General features: G+C 38.0%; 1 protein-coding gene across 4 annotated transcripts in view; it reads left to right on the plus strand.

Annotated features, from left to right (window-relative positions):
- Window positions 1-2,968: 2,968 nt before the first annotated feature.
- DDHD2 (DDHD domain containing 2) overlaps window positions 2,969-19,282 on the plus strand; it is a 28,736-nt gene continuing 12,422 nt past the window's right edge. For all 4 annotated transcript variants that reach the window (XM_047717109.1, XM_047717110.1, XM_047717108.1 and 1 more), the window contains exons 1-15: window positions 2,969-3,190; window positions 4,640-4,867; window positions 5,802-5,992; window positions 6,581-6,670; window positions 7,213-7,333; window positions 8,929-9,018; window positions 10,383-10,518; window positions 13,529-13,737; window positions 14,011-14,078; window positions 15,113-15,235; window positions 16,729-16,824; window positions 17,855-17,983; window positions 18,091-18,246; window positions 18,516-18,618; window positions 18,757-18,927. In XM_047717109.1, the coding sequence (XP_047573065.1) occupies window positions 4,648-4,867; window positions 5,802-5,992; window positions 6,581-6,670; window positions 7,213-7,333; window positions 8,929-9,018; window positions 10,383-10,518; window positions 13,529-13,737; window positions 14,011-14,078; window positions 15,113-15,235; window positions 16,729-16,824; window positions 17,855-17,983; window positions 18,091-18,246; window positions 18,516-18,618; window positions 18,757-18,927 (1,903 nt within the window). In that variant the 5' untranslated portion in view covers window positions 2,969-3,190; window positions 4,640-4,647. The remainder of the gene's footprint in view (window positions 3,191-4,639; window positions 4,868-5,801; window positions 5,993-6,580; window positions 6,671-7,212; window positions 7,334-8,928; window positions 9,019-10,382; window positions 10,519-13,528; window positions 13,738-14,010; window positions 14,079-15,112; window positions 15,236-16,728; window positions 16,825-17,854; window positions 17,984-18,090; window positions 18,247-18,515; window positions 18,619-18,756; window positions 18,928-19,282) is intronic.

A 19,282-nucleotide genomic window follows, 5' to 3' on the forward strand; every position in this document is an offset into this window, starting at 1 on the left:
CAGTTGGTTAAGCATCTGCTTTTGGCTCTGGTCGTGATCCCAGGGTCCTGGGATCGAGCCCCACATCAGGCTCCCTGCGGGAAGTCTGTTTCTCCCTCTCCCTTCCCTGGTTCATGCTCTCTCTCATGTGTTCTCTCTCTCAAATAAATAAATAAAATCTTTAAAAAAAAAAATTAACCCTCGCATTCACACCTTTTTCATATTCTGTGTGACAAAATAGTATGCATAAAACAGTTCTGCATATTGAAGTATGCTGGTCTGTTGAGGAAAAAGCACTTAACAGGTGATTTGAATTGGTAACTGAACTAGCTACTCTGTTTTTCGTGGATCTTCATTTTTACTTGAAAGTACAAAAGAGGGGGCGCCTGTGTGGCTCAGTTGGTTAAGCATCTGCCTTCAGCTCAGGTCGTGATCCCAGGATCCTGGGATCAAGCCCGCATCAGGCTCCCTGCTCAGTGAGGAACCTGTTTCTCCCTCTCCCTCTGCTTGCTCTTCTACTACTTGTGCTCTCTTTCTCTGTCAAATAAATGAATAAAATCTAAAAAAAAAAAAAAAAAAGGTACAATGGAGAATTAGGGCTAGTCAGATTTAGCTATTTGACAGAGCATCTCTTGAAAATAAAGTGAGCTTGTTACTTCAAGGAAAACAACTGATAGTATTTGTTGCCAATGATAAAATATGACCTTTCAAGACAAAGCAGACTTTAGAGAACTTTCATTTGCTTAGAGCTTGACAGCTTCCCAATACTTAAAGGCTCTTCTAATGAGACTGGTGATAATAAAAAAGTATATATATTATATAATGAAATGTGTTAACATTTGGGGGACTGAATAGAATAGTGAACTGATATTTTCCAAATAACCAATGCTTGATGTCCGAAATCATGTATAGGTAAAAAGATCCATTCAAAGTGCAAGATAGACCAATGGATTTTAATGTTTCGGAGTACAAAATATTCACTGATAGGTTTTCAGATTCCATATTGCAACTAACCTTTAAGAAGCCACCATTTGTTGAACTTTAGTGTAGCATTAAAAAGAACAGCCATAATTGTCTGAAGAGGCTATTAAAATACTTCTTCCTTCTCCAACTACATAGTTGAAGGAGGCTGGGTTTTCTTCATATACTTCAACCAAAACTAAAGTTGTAATTTGCAGAAGAAAATATGAGAATCTAACAATTTTCTATTAAACCAGACATTAAAGAAATTTATAAAAATGTAAAGCAATGTCCTCCTTTCCCCTGATTTTTTTCATTTTGGAAAGTTACTTTTCCATTAAAAAATTCATTTACAAGAAATGGGTTTTTAATGTTATTTTAAATGAATTAGTAAACATTTAAATTTGTTTTAATTTCTAGTAAACAGTGATAGATACAACCTAAATAACAATACACTTTAGGGTCCTCAACAAAGGAAAAAACACTGATATCGAGGATACAGAGATTTGGAGACAGGACCTAAATTCAAGGTCTGATTATGTCACTTAAACGAGTTTAGGTAATTACTTAGGTCCAGCCTCTGAAGACAAACACTATGTTTGGTATTTTGGCTCCATCACGTACCGATAGTATGACTTTGGATAAGTCATTTTACCTCTGTAAATAGGGAGGGCTATAGTCTGTACTTAAAGTTGCAGTGAGGGGGCACCTGGGTGGCTCAGGGGTTAAGCCGCTGCCTTCGGCTCAGGTCATGATCTCAGAGTCCTGGGATCGAGCCCCGCATCCGGCTCTCTGCTCAGCGGGGAGCCTGCTTCCTCCTCTCTCTCTGCCTGCCTCTCTGCCTGCTTGTGATCTCTCTCTGTCAAATAAATAAATAAAATCTTTAAAAAAAAAAAAAAGTTGCGGTGAGGACTAAATGGATTACACTTGTAAAATGCTTACAAGCCTACCTAGAAACAGTAAGAGCTCAGTAAATGCTAGCTCTTACTATTAGCCTATGATATTAGCTAGTCATCTGACAAGATCCTAGAGAATGGGACAACTCTGGTATTCCTTTCCCTCTCCCTGGAGAGAAGTTTTTTAGGTGTTTTGAGAACGTTTAAGTAAACTTGTGGATATCGGTGTGTGGCTGTTAACCTGTAAGAGAATTCATGTGTTATAAAAATTCGTTTTTCTTGGTTTCCGAAGAATTAACAAAACTGAAAACATCCCTGAATCCTTGCCCTATAGTTAGAAAATAGACAAGCGTCTTATTGAATACTCAAAGGAGCTGAGGTCTTCCAGAGAATTAAATACGCAGGACAGCAGGGCAGGACCATTAACTTCACTACTGTGGGAAATTCAAACTTTTCACTTCAATTATGTCATCGTGTTTGGACAAAAATATCTCGTTTCCAGCCTCTCGTGCAGCTTTTAAATCTGGTGAAGCTCACCTCTACATTTTTTTAGACGTATGTTTTGGCAGCCTCGAAATCCTAAGAAACGTAAGCGGGAGGGGGCAAAGCCCCACAAATAAAGTTTTTTTTTTTTTTTCTTCAAATGCCAACGGTATCCATTCTCTACACCCCAGAAATGGAAGCTGCTGCTTGCGCCCTATTGTCCAATTGCTCGCCAGGGGCGTGGCATATGCGTCTCTTTCGGGTTCTCGGCATCTTTCCTGGCCCTTTAGTACAGTTAGCCAGAGTAGTACCAGGGTCAGCGCGTGTCTTCCCATCTAGTCTTCTAGTCTACGAAGTGAGGGGGCTGGGCTGGTTAATTCTGAAGAAGCTTTCTTTCACTGAAACTCAAAATGTTCCCATACACCTACAACGTCTTATCCCCCATCCCCGCCTTTCAAAGACCTCCGACCTCAGACGGAGATTCCGCGCGCCATCCCGGAGCGAGGGCACGCCCCACGCACCGCCCGCGCGCCCAGCGCTTCGGCTCCCTGCCCGCAGGAAGGAACCACATCTCGCGAGATTCCTTCTACCTCTCGCGACACTTCCGGCCAGTCTCCTGCGGCCCTCCTTGCCCCACCCATCGTTTCCACGCCGCGGTCTGCACCACCTCACCTCTGCTCTCCGTAGCCCGACCCGCTGCTCGCCCGCTGGGAGCGCAGTGGAGCCTAGTGTTGGGCACGAGCCTGGCGGGGCCGCAGGCTCCGCCCTGCTGCGCTCCGCCCCTCCTGGGCTCGGGGGAAAGGCCGCCGCGGGGACATGTCGTGCCCCCCTCAGCGAGGGCAGGAGTGTGTGAAAGGCAGCGGGGCTGTCAGGTGAACCCGCGACGGCGTGTTGGGGTGGGCGGCTGGGCGGAGGGAGGCCACTGGGCTGCGGGTTGGAGGCATTGCGGGATGGGGATGCCGGTGGCGGAGGAGGACGCGATGCCTGAGGCAGAGAAGAGAGGTGCTTTGAGGACCACCACTGTGGCGGGGAGCGGGGAAGTGACCTCCATCCGGGTGAAGGGGCCAGGCTTGCCTTAGTATGGACTGCGCTTGTTCCATCGGTGGCTCCGCACCTCTCTACAGGGCTGGAAGCGGGAGGAGGCAAGTCCCCGAGATCTGAGGTCCCAGATCTGGGCTGCAGGAGGCCCAGGGTTGTGGGGGAGAAGGACGCGCCAAAGTGGCGGAGGTAAATTGGTGTCAGGAAGAAAGATAAAGCGGCCGAAAGCCTGGAGAGCGTTTGCCCAGAGGAGGCCAGGTGTTTGCCATCCCGCTGCTCTCGGTGCTGAGATACCAATAATGCTCACTCCTCTCAAATTGAGTACACTTGGGTGTGTGAAGTTCCTTGCCTGGTGGTCTAAGTGTTGAAGGGGTAGGACCACATAGGTCAGAGTCGTGTTTGAGAGAAGGAGGCATTTGAGGTCACTTGTTACTTTTCTCCTGAGACTTGGACGGTGGGAGTGGGTGCGCGCGTGCGCACAGTGGCTCAAACTAGGGTTCGTGTTTTCAGAATTTGTGTCCTAGTCACTAATTAAGTACACTTCAAGGATCAATAGAAGGTGACAGCGTCTTAAGTGAATAGTTTTACTTTCAGTATTTTAAGATTCTGATAAGCATGTAAGTGTGTAATGATAGGGGCCTGGAGCCTAAAATCTAGGTGTTATTAAGACGGAGTAAATTTTTTGCCTTTAGCAATAGGTTTAGATTGAAATTGAGGTAAGATGTTTTGTTGCAATAAGTTTTTGACCATGTGTTTCTTCTGATTCTGGGTTTGTCTTTTTTTTTTTAAGTCATTTTAATTTTATTATTTTAAAAATTGTATTTATTTGAAAGACAGAGAGAGAGTGAGCGAGAGCAGGAGCAGGGGAAGGAGCAGAAGGAGAAGGAAACTCCCCGCTGAGCAGGGAGCCCAGAGCAGGGCTCCAGAGCCAAGGGCCTTGAGATCATGACCTGAGCCAAACGCAGGTGCTTCACTGGCAGAATCATCCAGGGCCCCCTCTGGTTTGTCTATATTAAAGCCACGCAATTTTCTGAGAGAATTGGGAAATCAGTGTAAGGTGGTTGGTCTGACTATAAAAAGCATTTTGTTTAAACCTCCCCCTCAAATTCAGCTGTTAATTTGCATGTTATTTCTGTATTCAGTTGTGTGGCCCTTGAGATTTTCTTTTCCAGAAATGACACCTTAAAATGACCAGTTGTGTGTGTGTGAGAGAGAGAGAAATTTCACTTTTAATAGAAGAAAAATGGTTTTTCCCAATAGTTTTCTTGTATCTTGTCTTTTAGAGAGCGAAATGTCATCAGTGGAATCACACCAGGAACAATTGTCCCAGTCAGATCCATCCCCGTCACCAAACTCATGTAGTTCCTTTGAGCTACTAGACATGGACACTGGCAGTTTGTATGAGCCAGTTTCTCCTCATTGGTTTTATTGTAAAATAATAGATTCTAAGGAGACATGGATTCCTTTCAATTCTGAGGATTCACAGCAGCTGGAAGAGGCATATGGATCTGGTAAGATGGAAATGACTTCTGATTAAGACTATTTCTCTCAGTCTAATACAATAGTTCTTGTATTGAGTGCTATTAAAAATATTAGATTTTTTTCTATTTTTTTTTTCTGTAGCATTTTTTTGGGCTGTTCTCTTCTGTAGCATATTTATATAGAAATAGAAGTTTTGCATTACTAACCAGTTACATTATAATATTTAAGAATTTGGTTTATATTTGAAAACAGTACTTAATTTCTGCATAGTTATCTAATAATATTTCTTATATTCTAGCATGTTTCAATTTTTGTTTATGAAGAATGGGGGCATGTCACATTGCAAAAGAATGAATTCTAACTTGTTACTTGTTTTTTCTTTTATGAAACAAGAATGAACGGTAACTTTTATCATCATGACGGTCATGGTTGTTAATTTACTTTTTGGCCCCTCAAGAAAAAAATTCAGAAAGCCTTATATACTTTTTTTGTTTAATGGGACACTACTGTCTCAGAAAAAGAACAAAACAGCATTTGGGTATTATTTTTTTCATGTTTCATTAAAACCAAGAATGGTTTTGATGGTTTGTGAATTAGTTAAAAAATATCAATTCCAGGGGTGCCTGGGTGGCTCAGTGGGTTAAGCCGCTGCCTTCGGCTCAGGTCATGATCTCAGGGTCCTGGGATCGAGTTCCGCATCGGGCTCTCTGCTCGGCAGGGAGCCTGCTTCCCTCTCTCTCTCTCTCTCTCTGCCTGCCTCTCTGTCTACTTGTGATCTCTCTCTGTCAAAGAAATAAATAAAATCTTAAAAAAAAAATCAATTCCATTTTGTTTAATGTTTAGGCAAGTAGAATATGTTCATTCTTAGGTCTCATTACATTATTTAGAGTATAACTCAGAATTGTATTTTGGGAGGTTTATTTTGATATATGTACTTCTTTCCCCCTTTGCAATCCTTGATAGGAAAAGATTGTAATGGGAGAGTTGTCCCCACTGATGGGGGCAGATATGATGTGCATTTGGGGGAGAGGATGCGGTATGCTGTATACTGGGATGAGCTAGCATCAGAAGTGAGACGATGTACCTGGTTTTACAAAGGAGACAAAGATAATAAGTATGTTCCCTACTCAGAGAGCTTCAGCCAAGTATTAGAGGTATTCCTTTGAGCCCTTTTTACTTATTTTCATTTTTTTCTTCTTCTATTTAATAATCTTCTCTTGTGACTTGTTTTTGTGAAATTTCTAGAAAGAGTTTGGTTGTATCTGGATCACATTTGTAGCATTTCTTTTGTGATTAGTTTCAAGATAAAGTAGTTTTTATTTTCAGATTTTAAAATACTATGTAGAGTGTTATGCCTTTAAGTTAAAATTTTTTCCCTAACGGTGATCATTGTTAATAATATTTAAATTATGACCACAGGATTGGTCTTTTAGCCTTTTATTTTTCTGGCTCTGGAAACAGTCTGAAATTTGCTTTCTTTAAATTGGAGTAGACATTAATATTATTGAAAGAAGTATATCAGAATATGTATAGTGATTTTATCTAGTCTAGATGATAAAAATAAGAGGGAATTTTGTTTTATACTATTATCTGTTGTAATTTTAAAAGAATTTTCAAATATTTGATACATTGGAGTTGGATATTCTTACCTAATTGTTTATCTAGCAGTATTCTCGTAAAAAAAGTTCAGTTTTAATAGAAAAGCTATTAGAGAAATCTAATGAAGTGTGTTTTCTGTTAAGGAAACATACATGCTTGCTGTAACTCTGGATGAGTGGAAAAAGAAACTGGAGTCTCCTAACAGAGAAATTATTATATTACACAATCCAAAGGTAAAGCAAATTAAGCCTTTCTTTCATGTGGGATTAAAGGTTAATTGCATTACTAAGGAGAGCTTAATTGGTTTCTTTTTCATAGGGATTCTATTTAGGATATCCTTTGGAAATTTTTACATTGCATTCACAATTATGAAACTTGTAGCCAGTGCCACCATTTTTTACCTTCTTCACCTTATACAAAACAATTTTCTTAGGGAAAATTACAACACTATAAATTAAGAATATCACTGACACATTATGTGGGCATATTTTACGTGTGTAGGGTATTATTGAAAGATGTTAGCCTGATTTTTTTTTTCTTTTTTGGCTTTATTGAGGTATAATTGACAAAATCATAAGGTATTTAATATGTACAACATTGGCCTACTGTATTTTCAGGGTTCTCATTTCCAGCCATCAGAGTTGGGTATCAAAACTCTAGTTGAGATTTGACTATGTGTTCTGTCTTGAAAAACCTGTTCTTATCCCTGAGAATGTATAAATAGAGATGTCTATAATGCAGAATATATTTATTGCTTTGATCTTTTTTATTTAAGCTTATGGTGCATTACCAGCCAGTTGCAGGGTCCGATGAATGGGGTTCAACACCCACTGAACAGGGTCGACCAAGGACAGTGAAGAGAGGGGTTGAGAACATTTCTGTTGACATTCATTGTGGTAATGTTAAGTGTTTATTTTTTCTTCTGATGTACTTGTTTATGACTTAAATGTGACCTTTTTCTATGGTTTTGGATTACCTCAAGGCTTAAAAATGATTTAGTCATATGGGCTTATTATGAGTTAAGATTAGCATTACTTCATCTACTAAGAATCTTTTTAAAATTTTATTTATTTATTTTAGAGAGAGAGAGCATACAAGTAGGTGGGGCAGAGGGAGAAGGAGAGAGAATCTCAAGGAGATTCTGCGCTGAGTGTGGAGCTGGAGGTGGGGCTCCATCTCATGACCCTGAGATCACAACCTGAGCCGAAACTTAGTCACTGAGAATCTTAATAGATGTAAAAATCTATTTTAAAGTTGCTAAGTATATGTATTGTGGGATGGGTAAAATTTGGCAGTACTAATCAAGAAGTCACTTGGTACAAATAAACTGATTTAGTCCTAATTTTAAGAAGTGTGATTCTGCCTATTTGATTAAAATTAATCAATTATTCTGGTAAAATTAATGAATCAAAAATTAATTCTGGTAACTCCTGTTCTTGAAGATTGTGAACTAAGGAAAATTTTTTCAGTGAACTTTAGTGGTTATCCATCGCTATCTATCTGGGGCCATTTATGGTTGGTTTTATAATATATTTAACTGGATTACAAAATTCCTTTTTATCTCTGAGAGGAGATGGCTTATCTTAGTCTTACTATAATTTAAAAAGATGAGTTTAGGGGCACCTGGCTGGCTCACTCAGGGGACTGTATGAATCTTGATCTCAGGGTTGTAAGTTCAAGCCCCATATTGGGTATAGAGATTACTTAAATAAAAACTTAAATAAAAAGACGAGTTTAAAATTTTAGGGTTTATATATACACCAGACATTATTGGTATAATTGATAAAAATGGACTATTAGATAAAAGTATCCTACCAGTGTTATGTTGCCTGAATTTGATTACTGTGGTTATTTAAGAAAATATTCTTAGGAAATACATATTAAAGTATTTAAAGGGTTAAGTATTTAAAGAGGTAAGATGTATGCAGTCTGATAATAGATGCAACCTGCTTCCAGATGGTTCAGAAAAATGAATGTGTGTGTAAACACATATAGAAAATAAAGCAAATGTAAATGTTGAAGTATCGAATCTATAAAAAGTGTATGAGAGTGTCGATACAATTCTTTCATGTTTTTTGTAAGGTTGCAGTTATTTCAAAATGAAAAGTTTAAAGTCTGAAAAATTTTTTTACAGATTTATGTCAAGATAAATTAGAAACATGGTAAAATCATTATTTTACTAAGTAAAATATAGGACTGTTCGTGTCCTTTAAATGATCTGCTTGGGATGCCTGAATGGCTCAGTCGGTTAAGCGACTGACTTGAATTTGGCTCAGGTAATGATCTCAGCGTTACAAGATTGAGCCTCTGCTGAGCTTGTCTGTCTCCCTCTGTTCCTCTCCCTACTTCTCAAATGAATAAATAAATTCTTTTTAAAAAATGATTTTGTATTTTGCCCATTTTTATAACTTATTCTTTGTGAATGTTTGACTATAAACAGAGTTTAAGACTATTTATATGAAATGTTTTTTCTTTTTAATATCATTTACAGGAGAACCTTTACAAATAGATCATTTGGTTTTTGTAGTCCATGGGATTGGACCAGCTTGTGATCTCCGCTTTCGAAGCATTGTACAGTGTGGTAGGTTTGCAAAGCATGTAAGATTAAATCATTTAAGGGGGAATATTAGTCAGTGCTCCTGTGAGACAAGATAAAGTGTTGTTTTTAGTCTTTTATCTGCATAATAAGATTTGGAGAGCTAAAGACAGGTGGCAAGGTAGTAAAGCTTCTTAACTTAGACCTAAAGTACTGGTGAATTCCTTAGGCTAATAGTTTATACTCTTAACTAATAATTCTTGAATGAACAACCCTTAATCCTTATAAAATTGTTTTATGAATGTGATGGTCCTCTCTCTAACCACTCTAAATTTAAAGGGAACCAAAAAGGTGATATAGTTTATTTATTTATTATTATTATTTTTTAACATTTATTTATTTGACAGAGAGAGTGTGATCGGGGGAGGGAAAACAGATGGGGATAGAAGAGGGAGAAGCAGGCTTCCCGCTGAGCAGGGAGCCTGATGTGGGGCTCCATCCCAGGACCCTGGGATCTTGACCTGAGCCAAAGGCAGACACTTAATGACTGTGCCGCCTAGGTGCCTCGATGATATAGTTTAAATGAATAACAGAAACTTAAGTCATTTTTGTAATTCATAGTATGATAAAGCTCTTGATGTTCTACTTGGAATATTTAGGTCATTAGTATAAGTTGATTTTAAAAGGTAGTGTCTTCTAAAACTTAATAGTACATATTCAGAGTCTCCCAACTTGGGAATCTTCTACTGGTTAATGCTTCTAAGCAGAAACCTTCTGGAAGGTTAAGACTGTTGTAGTATGAATTTCAAATAGCAGTTTGTTTGTTTTTTTAAATCTAAAATATTGGTTAGAGGTTGTTTATAAGAACCAGAAAGTTAGTTAGGAATCTAACTGTAAGGCCAATTGACACAGTCATGTGATTTTTTTGTTTTTTAAAAAATTGAAATAGTTCCCATGACACAGAAGTTTTGAAGTTAACTTTTTTTTCTTTTTTTTTTTTTTAAAGATTTTATTCATTTATTTGGCCGAGAGAGAGATCACAAGTAGGCGGAGAGACAGGCATAGAGAGAGGGGGAGCAGCCTCCCCGCTGAGCGGAGAGCCTGATGTGGGGCTCGATCCCAGGACCCTGAGATCATGACCTGAACCGAAGGCAGAGGCTTAACCTGCTGAGCCACCCAGGCGCCCCTTAACTTTTCTTTAAATAAAGTGTTTTGTATAGTAAAATAATGTTCTGTGTTAAAGGAATAGCTTTTGTGCACTGATATTTCCTGAATACCACTTTGCTGTTTTTCACCTAAGTAAATATGTGTTCTAAGCAAACAGAGAGAGCATAATTATGTGATCTATTGCATCCTTATTCTATGAATTCATTGCTTCCCTGGTATGCATAAGTTAATGTCTTTTCCAGTTAACGATTTTCGCAGTGTTTCCTTGAACCTGCTGCAGACACATTTTAAGAAAGCCCAAGAAAATCAGCAGATTGGAAGGGTAGAATTTCTTCCAGTCAACTGGCATAGTCCTTTGCATTCTACTGGTGTGGATGTGTGAGTAATACCTTATGTCTTTGAGTTGTTAACTAAGATTATAATGCATTTTCTTTTTTTTTTTTTTTTTAAGTTTTTTTTTTTTTTAATTTATTTATTTGACAGAGAGAAATCACAAGTAGGCAGAGAGGCAGGCAGAGAGAGAGAGGAGGAAGCAGGCTTCCTGCCGAGCAGAAAGCCCGATGTGGGGCTCGAACCCAGGACCTGGGATCATGACCTGAGCCGAAGGCAGCGGCTTAACCCACTGAGCCACCCAGGCGCCCCTATAATGCATTTTCTGATCATTGATATGGTTGGGATATTTCTGCTATAGTTAATTGTATAAAAATTTGTTCAATGAGAAGTTTTTTGTACTTCTATGTCTTTTCTTAGAGATACATTATTAAATGCTGACCTGGTTAGGAGTAAAGAACTGTGTGTATTTTACAGTATGTCTTACTAGCTCATTAGTATTTTCTATTATAGCTACTATTATTTCTTTAGCATTAAAACCAAACATTGCTTTATTCCTATAGTGTATGAGCATTTCCATCTTAGATGTCAAAACCAGCCTACCTCAAGATGTACAAAGTATTTTGTTGTTCCTTTTGTGATCATATTTAGATAATATTTGTCCATGTTGGGGGAAAAAAAGGAAATTCCTGAACATTAAGTTATTAGCATTTATAACCTGAGTTATAATTCATACAACTTTTAAGTGATGGCTTTCTTAAGTCACAAACCCAGTTTTGTTTGTAGATTTTATGGTAATGTCAGAGAAGTTTGCCTTTTATTAAGGATATTTTGGAGAGCTGTAGGCTCTCCAGAAAGAAGTGTGTTCATAATATAGTTCTAGGATAGAATGGCAGATGCTTTTCCTGAAGATAAAGGAAGTAGTCAGTATTATTTCCATGTTGGTCTTGGAAATGGCTTTTTTTTTTTTTAAGATTTTATTTATTTGAGAGAGAGAGTATGAGAAGGGGGAGGGTCAGAGGGAGAAGCAGACTCCCCGCCAAGCAGGGAGCCCGATGCAGGACTCGATCCCAGAACTCCAGGATCACGACCTGAGCGGAAGGCAGTCGCTTAACCAACTGAGCCACCCAGGTGCCCGGAAATGGCTTTTCTGATTCTGTGTCTCTCAGTTCTTAATACCGTATGATTTGAGCATATTCCATATGCCAGATGTTGTAGTATGGTGTTGCTTTTACTAGGCATAGAGTTCACATTCTTCAGGTTTGAGCTGATGCTAAGAGGTTCCTAAGGGCAAATTGCTCCCTAAACTACAGAAGCTGTTGAATCTTTGAGGACTCTTTCTGGGTATTTTGAGAAAGCTTTAACTGGAAGTTGATTTGGATAATGTCAGCATGGTTTTTCTTTTTGAGATGTTCTGTTTGCCTTTGGCATCTGGTAGTCTCACTTTCTTTCAGTTTTCAGAAATTCTGCATTGAGAAAGGGAGCTGATCCACTTATCATTTGACTTGTGATCTAAAAACCTTAATGCTGAGAATTCTAGAAAAATCATCTTGTACTTTCTGTCTTTAAAAATTCTTTATTACAGAGAATTTTGTATACAAAAATAGCTTATATAATGAATCTTCATATACAGATTATGATTACCCAGGACAAACAAGCCTGAACACATGGTCAGTTCTGCTCTGTCCATTATTTTTCAACCTCTATCTACTGCCCATCCCTCCACCATATTATTTTTGAACCAAATCTTATTATATCATTTCATCTGTAAATGTATGTTTGTATATCAGAAAGGACTTTTACTTTTATTTTTTTATTAACATATAATGTATTATTTTTATTCAGGGGTACAGGTCTGTGAATCATCAGTCTTACACAACTCACAGCACTCACCATAGCACATACCCTCCCCAGTTACCATCACCCAGCCACTCTATCCCTCCCACCTCCCTCCCCACCAGCAACCCTCAATTTGTTTCCTGAGATTAAGAGTCTCTTATGGTTTGTCTCCCTGCCCGTCCCATCTTGTTTCATTTTTCCCTCCCTTCCTCCCATGACCCCCGCCCTGCCTCTCAAATTAATTATATCAGAGAGATCATATGATAATTGTTTTTCTCTGATTGACTTATTTCGCTTAGGATAATACCCTCTAGTTCCATCCACATCATTGCAAATGGCAAGATTTGGGGGTTTTTGATGGCTGCATTGTATTCCATTGTATATCTATACCACATCTTCTTTATCCATTCATCTGTTGATGGCAGAAAGGACCTTTAAAAATATATTAACCATAACACCATTATCACACCTAAAAAAATTATTTTTTAAAAGAGTTATTTATTTGAGAGAGAGAGAGAGCATGCGTGAGCAGGGGGAGGGACAGACGGTGGGGGAGACAAGCAGACTGCCTGCTGAGCACCAGGTGCCCCTAAAAAAGTTCTTAATATCAGCAAATATACAGTGTTCAAGTTTCCAGTTGTCTAGTAAATGTAATTTTATACACACACAATTTATTTTGGTTAAAGACTTTATTTATTTATTTGACACAGAGAGAGAGATCAAACACAAGCAGGGAGACAGGGAGGTAGAGGAAGAAGCAGACTCCCTACTGAGCAAGGAGCCTGACTTGGACCTTGATCCTAGGGCCCTGGGATCATGACCTGAGCCAAAAGCAGAAGCTGAACCAACTGAGCCACCCGGGAGCCCCTTGTTGATTTGTCTTTTAAGTCTCTTTTAATCTCTTGATTACCTTTCCATCTCTTAGCTCCTTGTAATTTATGTATTAAAGAAGTTGTCTTGTAGAGATTCTTACTGACTTTTGCTGATCACATCGTTTTGACTTAATTAAACATGTCTCTGAGTCCTTTGTGTTTCCTATTAATAGATACTGTCTCTTGTATCTTTAAATATCTAAGTCTAAGCTTGAAGGCTAAGCTGGATAATAACTTAGAGGAGGTTATAGAATGTATTAGGTTTTCTGCTTAAAATATATATGTGTGTGTATGTGTGTGTGTGTATATATATATATATATATTTTTTTTTTTTTTCCCCCACCCAGAGATCTGCAGCGAATAACTCTGCCCAGCATTAATCGCCTAAGGCACTTCACCAATGACACAATTCTGGATGTCTTCTTCTATAATAGCCCCACCTACTGTCAGACTATCGTGGACACAGTTGCTTCTGAAATGAACCGAATATATACACTTTTTCTTCAGAGGAACCCTGATTTCAAAGGGGGTGTATCCATTGCTGGTCATAGTTTAGGTAACAAATGAATTCTCCGTGATCAGAGAGGACTATCACATATTAAGGACACCTGATTTTGAAGTACAATGTCTTACCTGTATCACATTTAGAGGCCTAGAACTGGTCTGTGATGAAGAATTTGGAAGGGGTTGGAAGGGGGTGGTGGTGGATTGGAAAAAAAAACTTTCTGCTTCATAGATTTTGCTACATGGGTAATTGGCTTAATACTTCTTGTATAAAATCTGTGTAGTGCCAGTACTTAGAAATTGTCCCTTCTTTCTTCTGTTTTAGGTTCACTTATACTGTTTGATATACTAACAAATCAGAAAGATTCTTTGGGGGATATGGACAGTGAAAAGGTAATTTAGATATACAGATATACTTCTCTTGTACCATTTCTTAGGACGGATTTTTAGACTTTAGACTTACTTTTTTGTCTTTTTGCTTAGTTTAGTCCCATACCATAACACATTAATTTTACATTTATTTTAATTTTAATAGACTTATCTCTTGGTATCTTCTTGGATGACAGAAGCAAGATAGTCATAAGCTTCCACAAATATTTGCCACATTCTAAAATAACTATAGGTATCTTGTTTTCCATTATAAATATATACTTCTCTTCTGTTATTAGAATTATAGAATCATTGAACTGAAATGGAGTTTACATATGAGGAAATGAAGAATGAATTGGACACAAAGTGATATAATTTGTAGAAATTCCCTTTGAAAGCGGTGGGGGGACTTGGTGTTTAAACATCTTTTGTAGGGCGCCTGGGTGGCTCAGTCAGTTAAATGTCTGCCTTTGGCTCAGGTCATGATCCCAGGGTCTTGGGATCAAGCCCTGAGTCTGGTTGTCTGCTCAGCGGGGAGTCTGCTTCTGTCTCCCTCCTCCGCTCCCTCTGCTTGTGCTCTTTCGCTCTCTCACATAAATAAATAAAATCTTTAAAACATCTGTAAAATAAAGTCCTGTGACACATTATAGTTTTGAATTAGTATTTAGCATATACTATCTTGTATGTTTTCTCTTTTTATATAAGTGTCATTTCTATTGTTGGACTGTGAGTTCTTCCAGGACAGGGGCTTTAAGATTGTTTTATGTCTTAAATACTCTTTCTGTAATAAGAACTCCATGAATATTTTGTTAATGAAGATGAAGAACACTTTGATAATATTCATGCATTCATTTATTTGAAAACATTGTTTCAACTAAAGTTGCAAACTTAGAGATTAACTACTTAATTTATATTTTGTACAAATTACAATTTATTTAAAGTTATGTATATCTTTATATAGAACTCTTATATAGTACATTATTTTTATTGCTGATAGTACTAATAAAGGACCATCTAAATGAATTTAGAGAATATGAGCTTTACAATTTAATTTTTAGGATGCACCAAATATTGTCATGGATGAGGGAGACACACTGACGCTAGAGGAAGATTTGAAGAAACTTCAACTCTCTGAATTCTTTAATCTCTTTGAGAAGGAGAAAGTAGATAAGGAAGCGCTGGTAAAATAATCTTTTAAAACTTCATGCTAGGGGCACCTGGGTGGCTCAGTGGGTTAAGCTGCTGCCTTCGGCTCAGGTCATGATCTCGGGGTCCTGGGATCGAGTCCCGCATCGGGCTCTCTGCTCAGCGGTGAGCCTGCTTTCCTCTCTCTCTCTCTCTGCCTTCCTCCCTGCCTGCTTGTGATCTCTCTCTCTGTCAAATAAATAAATAAATAAAATCTTTAAAAAAACAAAAAAACTTCATGCTTATACCATTTTTAATATTTTTAGGTTTATCTTCATCTTAGTGCTAAGAACCTGCCCTTCAGAAGCATTTTAGTCATAAAAACTCTGTTATCATTAGTAATGTCCTTTAGCATTATTTATGTGTTTTTTATCTTATAAAGTGATCTTTGCTTTGTTGGAGACCAAAGTTCAGAGGAGCCATACTGACAAACATATAGTGATAGAGCAAAGACTAAAAAACAACATAGCTCAGAAAACAGAGTAAGAATAAATGACCACTTATCATTCCAGCTTATTTTCTCTTATACTTCAAGAGCCCTACTGTTGATATTTGCTTATTTGTTTTTGGTTTTCTGCCACTTTTTTTTTTTTTTTGCCTTTTTTCAGGCTTGCAATACATTCATTCATTTAATAGGTATTTAGTGAATGCTTTATATGAGCAGGCATGCTCTACCATGTACTAGACTAGAGATAGAGTGGTCAGTAAGGTATTATGTAAACCATAAACATCTTATATAAACGTAAACATTGTGTTTATGGCTTAGTGGGGAAGACACATGTCAAATAAACATAATTAATTACAATTGTGGTAAGTTCTAAATTGGAAAATTACATAGTAGTATTAAGAATGTATAATAAGACTAGTAGTCTGGAGGGTGAAGGAAAACTTAACCTAATCAGGTGAGTAGCACCTAAGCTGAGATCTTGATTGTTAGTTTGTTTCATGCTCAGTGTTTGCTGTATGTTCTTACTGCTTATGTCCATGAGTAGGGATAGAATCTTTCTCAGGACTGTGACATCTAACGTCTATATGTATAATAATACAATGTCCTCTGTATTACTGTAGTATTGATACTATAGTACTGATACCTTTTATTCTTCTTTAGGCTTTTATGAATAAAGTACTTTTTTCCCCTCAAAATTATTAATGAGGGGCGCCTGGGTGGCTCAGTGGGTTAAGCCGCTGCCTTCGGCTCAGGTCATGATCTCGGAGTCCTGGGATCGAGTCCCGCATCGGGCTTTCTGCTCAGCAGGGAGCCTGCTTCCTCCTGTCTCTCTGCCTGCCTCTCTGCCTGCTTATGATCTCTCTCTGTCAAATAAATAAATAAAATCTTTAAAAAAAAATTATTAATGATGTTGTACCAGTAGGGAACCCTGTTAATATAAAAAAGAATTGTAGTGGTTAGGTCTCATTCCTCTCAGAGAACAGGACATTTAATTCTTTTTATTTTGCCTAGAAATAAGGATATTTGATTTTCTGTGCCTAGGCTTTATGTACTGACAAAGATCTTCAAGAAATGGGAATTCCCTTAGGACCAAGAAAGAAGATATTAAACTACTTTAGGACCAGAAAAAATTTAATGGTATGTGTATAATATAGCTTGTAGGATTAAATGGTTTTTGACATCCTTATATCCTTTGTGATGTGGTTAGGCAGCTAAGCAACTTTGTTAACTGATCTTTGGCTCTCTTTAGAAATTAAACACATTTTCTTAATTGATATCCTTAAAAAATATTACTAGCTTCAGAAGTCTTGTCTCCCCTGGAGTCTTCCCACCATTCCATTTTTTTCCTTTTTTAAAAAATTTCATAATCACTTTGTTGAAATATAATTCATATCACATACCATAAAATTGACCCTTTTAAAGTATACAATTCATTTTTAGTGTATTTGCAGAGGTGTGTCACGATTACCACTATCTAATTTGAGAACTTTTACATCACCCTAAAAAGAAACCCCATACTCATTAGCAGTCACTCCCCATTCCTCCCTCCTGTGAACCACTGGTCTACTTCCTGTCATGGTGGATTTTGTTGTTCTGGACATTTCATCTAAATGGAATTATACAGTGTGTGGCTTTTTGTGACTGGCTTCTTTTGCTTTAGAATAATGAATTTGAGGTTTATCCATGTTGTAATAGTACTTTTACATTTAGTTTTTTCTCCCACTAAATTCCTTTCCATATCTTAGCAGTTATTTTTCAACTTTGTAGCAGATTGCTTAGTTCTTATTCAAGGCCCAGTTCGTGGCCCAGTATCTATATCATTTTGTATACCCATAGAGACATTCTACTTAAAAGGGAATTGTGCTTCATTGAAACCCTTCGAGGCCCTCGGTATTCCTCTTCATCATGCTCTGCTGTTGTTTCTCTCATAATGGATGCCTAAAGTTTCAGCTGCCGCCCAGATAGCTGTGTACAGCTTTCATTGATTTAGAGCATGTAAGGATGTCCGTTCATCACTTAGGACAACTTTTGTTTTCATCAGCTTTATCTTGTTTTCTGAGACTCTTCCTAGAATTATTCAAAACTTTCCCAAGTATCCTTTCAGACTGTGTATTTCTTTGGATATTTTTAGAACATAACAGCTCCACAGAATTATTTTATTCTTTAGGGTATTAATAGACCAACCCTGCAGCCAGCTTCAGGGGTGACTATATCCAACATCCTCAAAGAACCAGGCTTCTGCAGTAAAACCAATGCTACTGGAAATGGTGACTATCTGGATGTTGGCATTGGGCAGGTAACAATACTAATTACCTCGAGTCATTTCATTGCATGCCTTTGGTATGGTAGGAACAGAGGTCACTTTTGTTATCAATGAGAGATACTTTTTTATCTTTTTTCCAGGTGTCTGTAAAATACCCCCGGCTCATCTACAAACCAGAAATATTCTTTGCCTTTGGATCTCCCATTGGAATGTTCCTTACTGTCCGAGGACTAAAAAGAATTGATCCCAACTATAAATTTCCAACATGCAAAGGTTTTTTCAATATCTATCACCCTGTAAGCATTGGACAGCTCTTGTCTTTTCACCTGAATATTAGAGCTTATTGATAAAGAACATATACTTTCCTGTTGTGTTGATTTGCTTTCTCCTATACTATTTTATGGTAATGAGACAATTTACAATAGTATGAATCTGAAAGTGATGGGGCAAAACAACTGAAGTTTTTGTTTTTTTATGAGCTTATGATTATTCTTGCCTGATACACAGTTCCTAAGGTGGTCTTTCTTCAGCAGACGTATCTGTAGCTATTATTTTTCCTATGTAGTTTGATCCTGTGGCCTATAGGATTGAACCGATGGTGGTTCCAGGAGTGGAATTTGAGCCAATGCTAATCCCACATCATAAGGGCAGGAAGCGAATGCACTTAGGTAAGTCTGAGTACAGAACTTTTAATTCTAGATGTCTGGTCAGTGCAGACTGACTGGACCTCATTCACTTTGTTTAACTGTATTGGACCCTAAACTCTTTGTAAACCATATAATGTTCTTTATTCAAATATGTTTCAGAATTGAGAGAGGGCTTGACCAGGATGAGTATGGACCTTAAGAACAACTTGCTAGGTTCACTGCGGATGGCCTGGAAGTCTTTCACCAGAGCTCCATACCCTGCCTTACAGGCTTCAGAAACTACAGAAGAAACTGAAGCAGAATCTGAATCAAGTTCAGAGAAGCTGAGTGGTCAGTGATACTGTACACTTTGATTTCCTTCATTAGGTCTGATAAGAGTCCATAGTGTGTATTTCTTACTCATGGTATAGAACCAATACTATGAGCCCTAGTGAGCCTTTCCCTCTGCTAGTCTTTTCTATGGTCTCATAGCCACAAATTAGGGAGAAACATTATTTGTGAGGAAAAATGTCAAAAGAAGCTGAATATCTGGTACAGAGGCTTTAAAAGACATTCCTTACTTGGGAACTCTGGAAGTGAGGTTAGGAGCCTCTTCTGTGAAGCACCTTGCTTTTATAGGGCAATGTCATGTATTATTGGTCAGTTTTATTTTCCTGGCTGGGCACTAGATAGTATGCTCTCCTCT

The sequence above is a fragment of the Lutra lutra genome, chromosome 2 (genome assembly GCF_902655055.1).
Source record: "Lutra lutra chromosome 2, mLutLut1.2, whole genome shotgun sequence".
NCBI classification, from domain to species: Eukaryota; Metazoa; Chordata; class Mammalia; order Carnivora; family Mustelidae; genus Lutra; species Lutra lutra.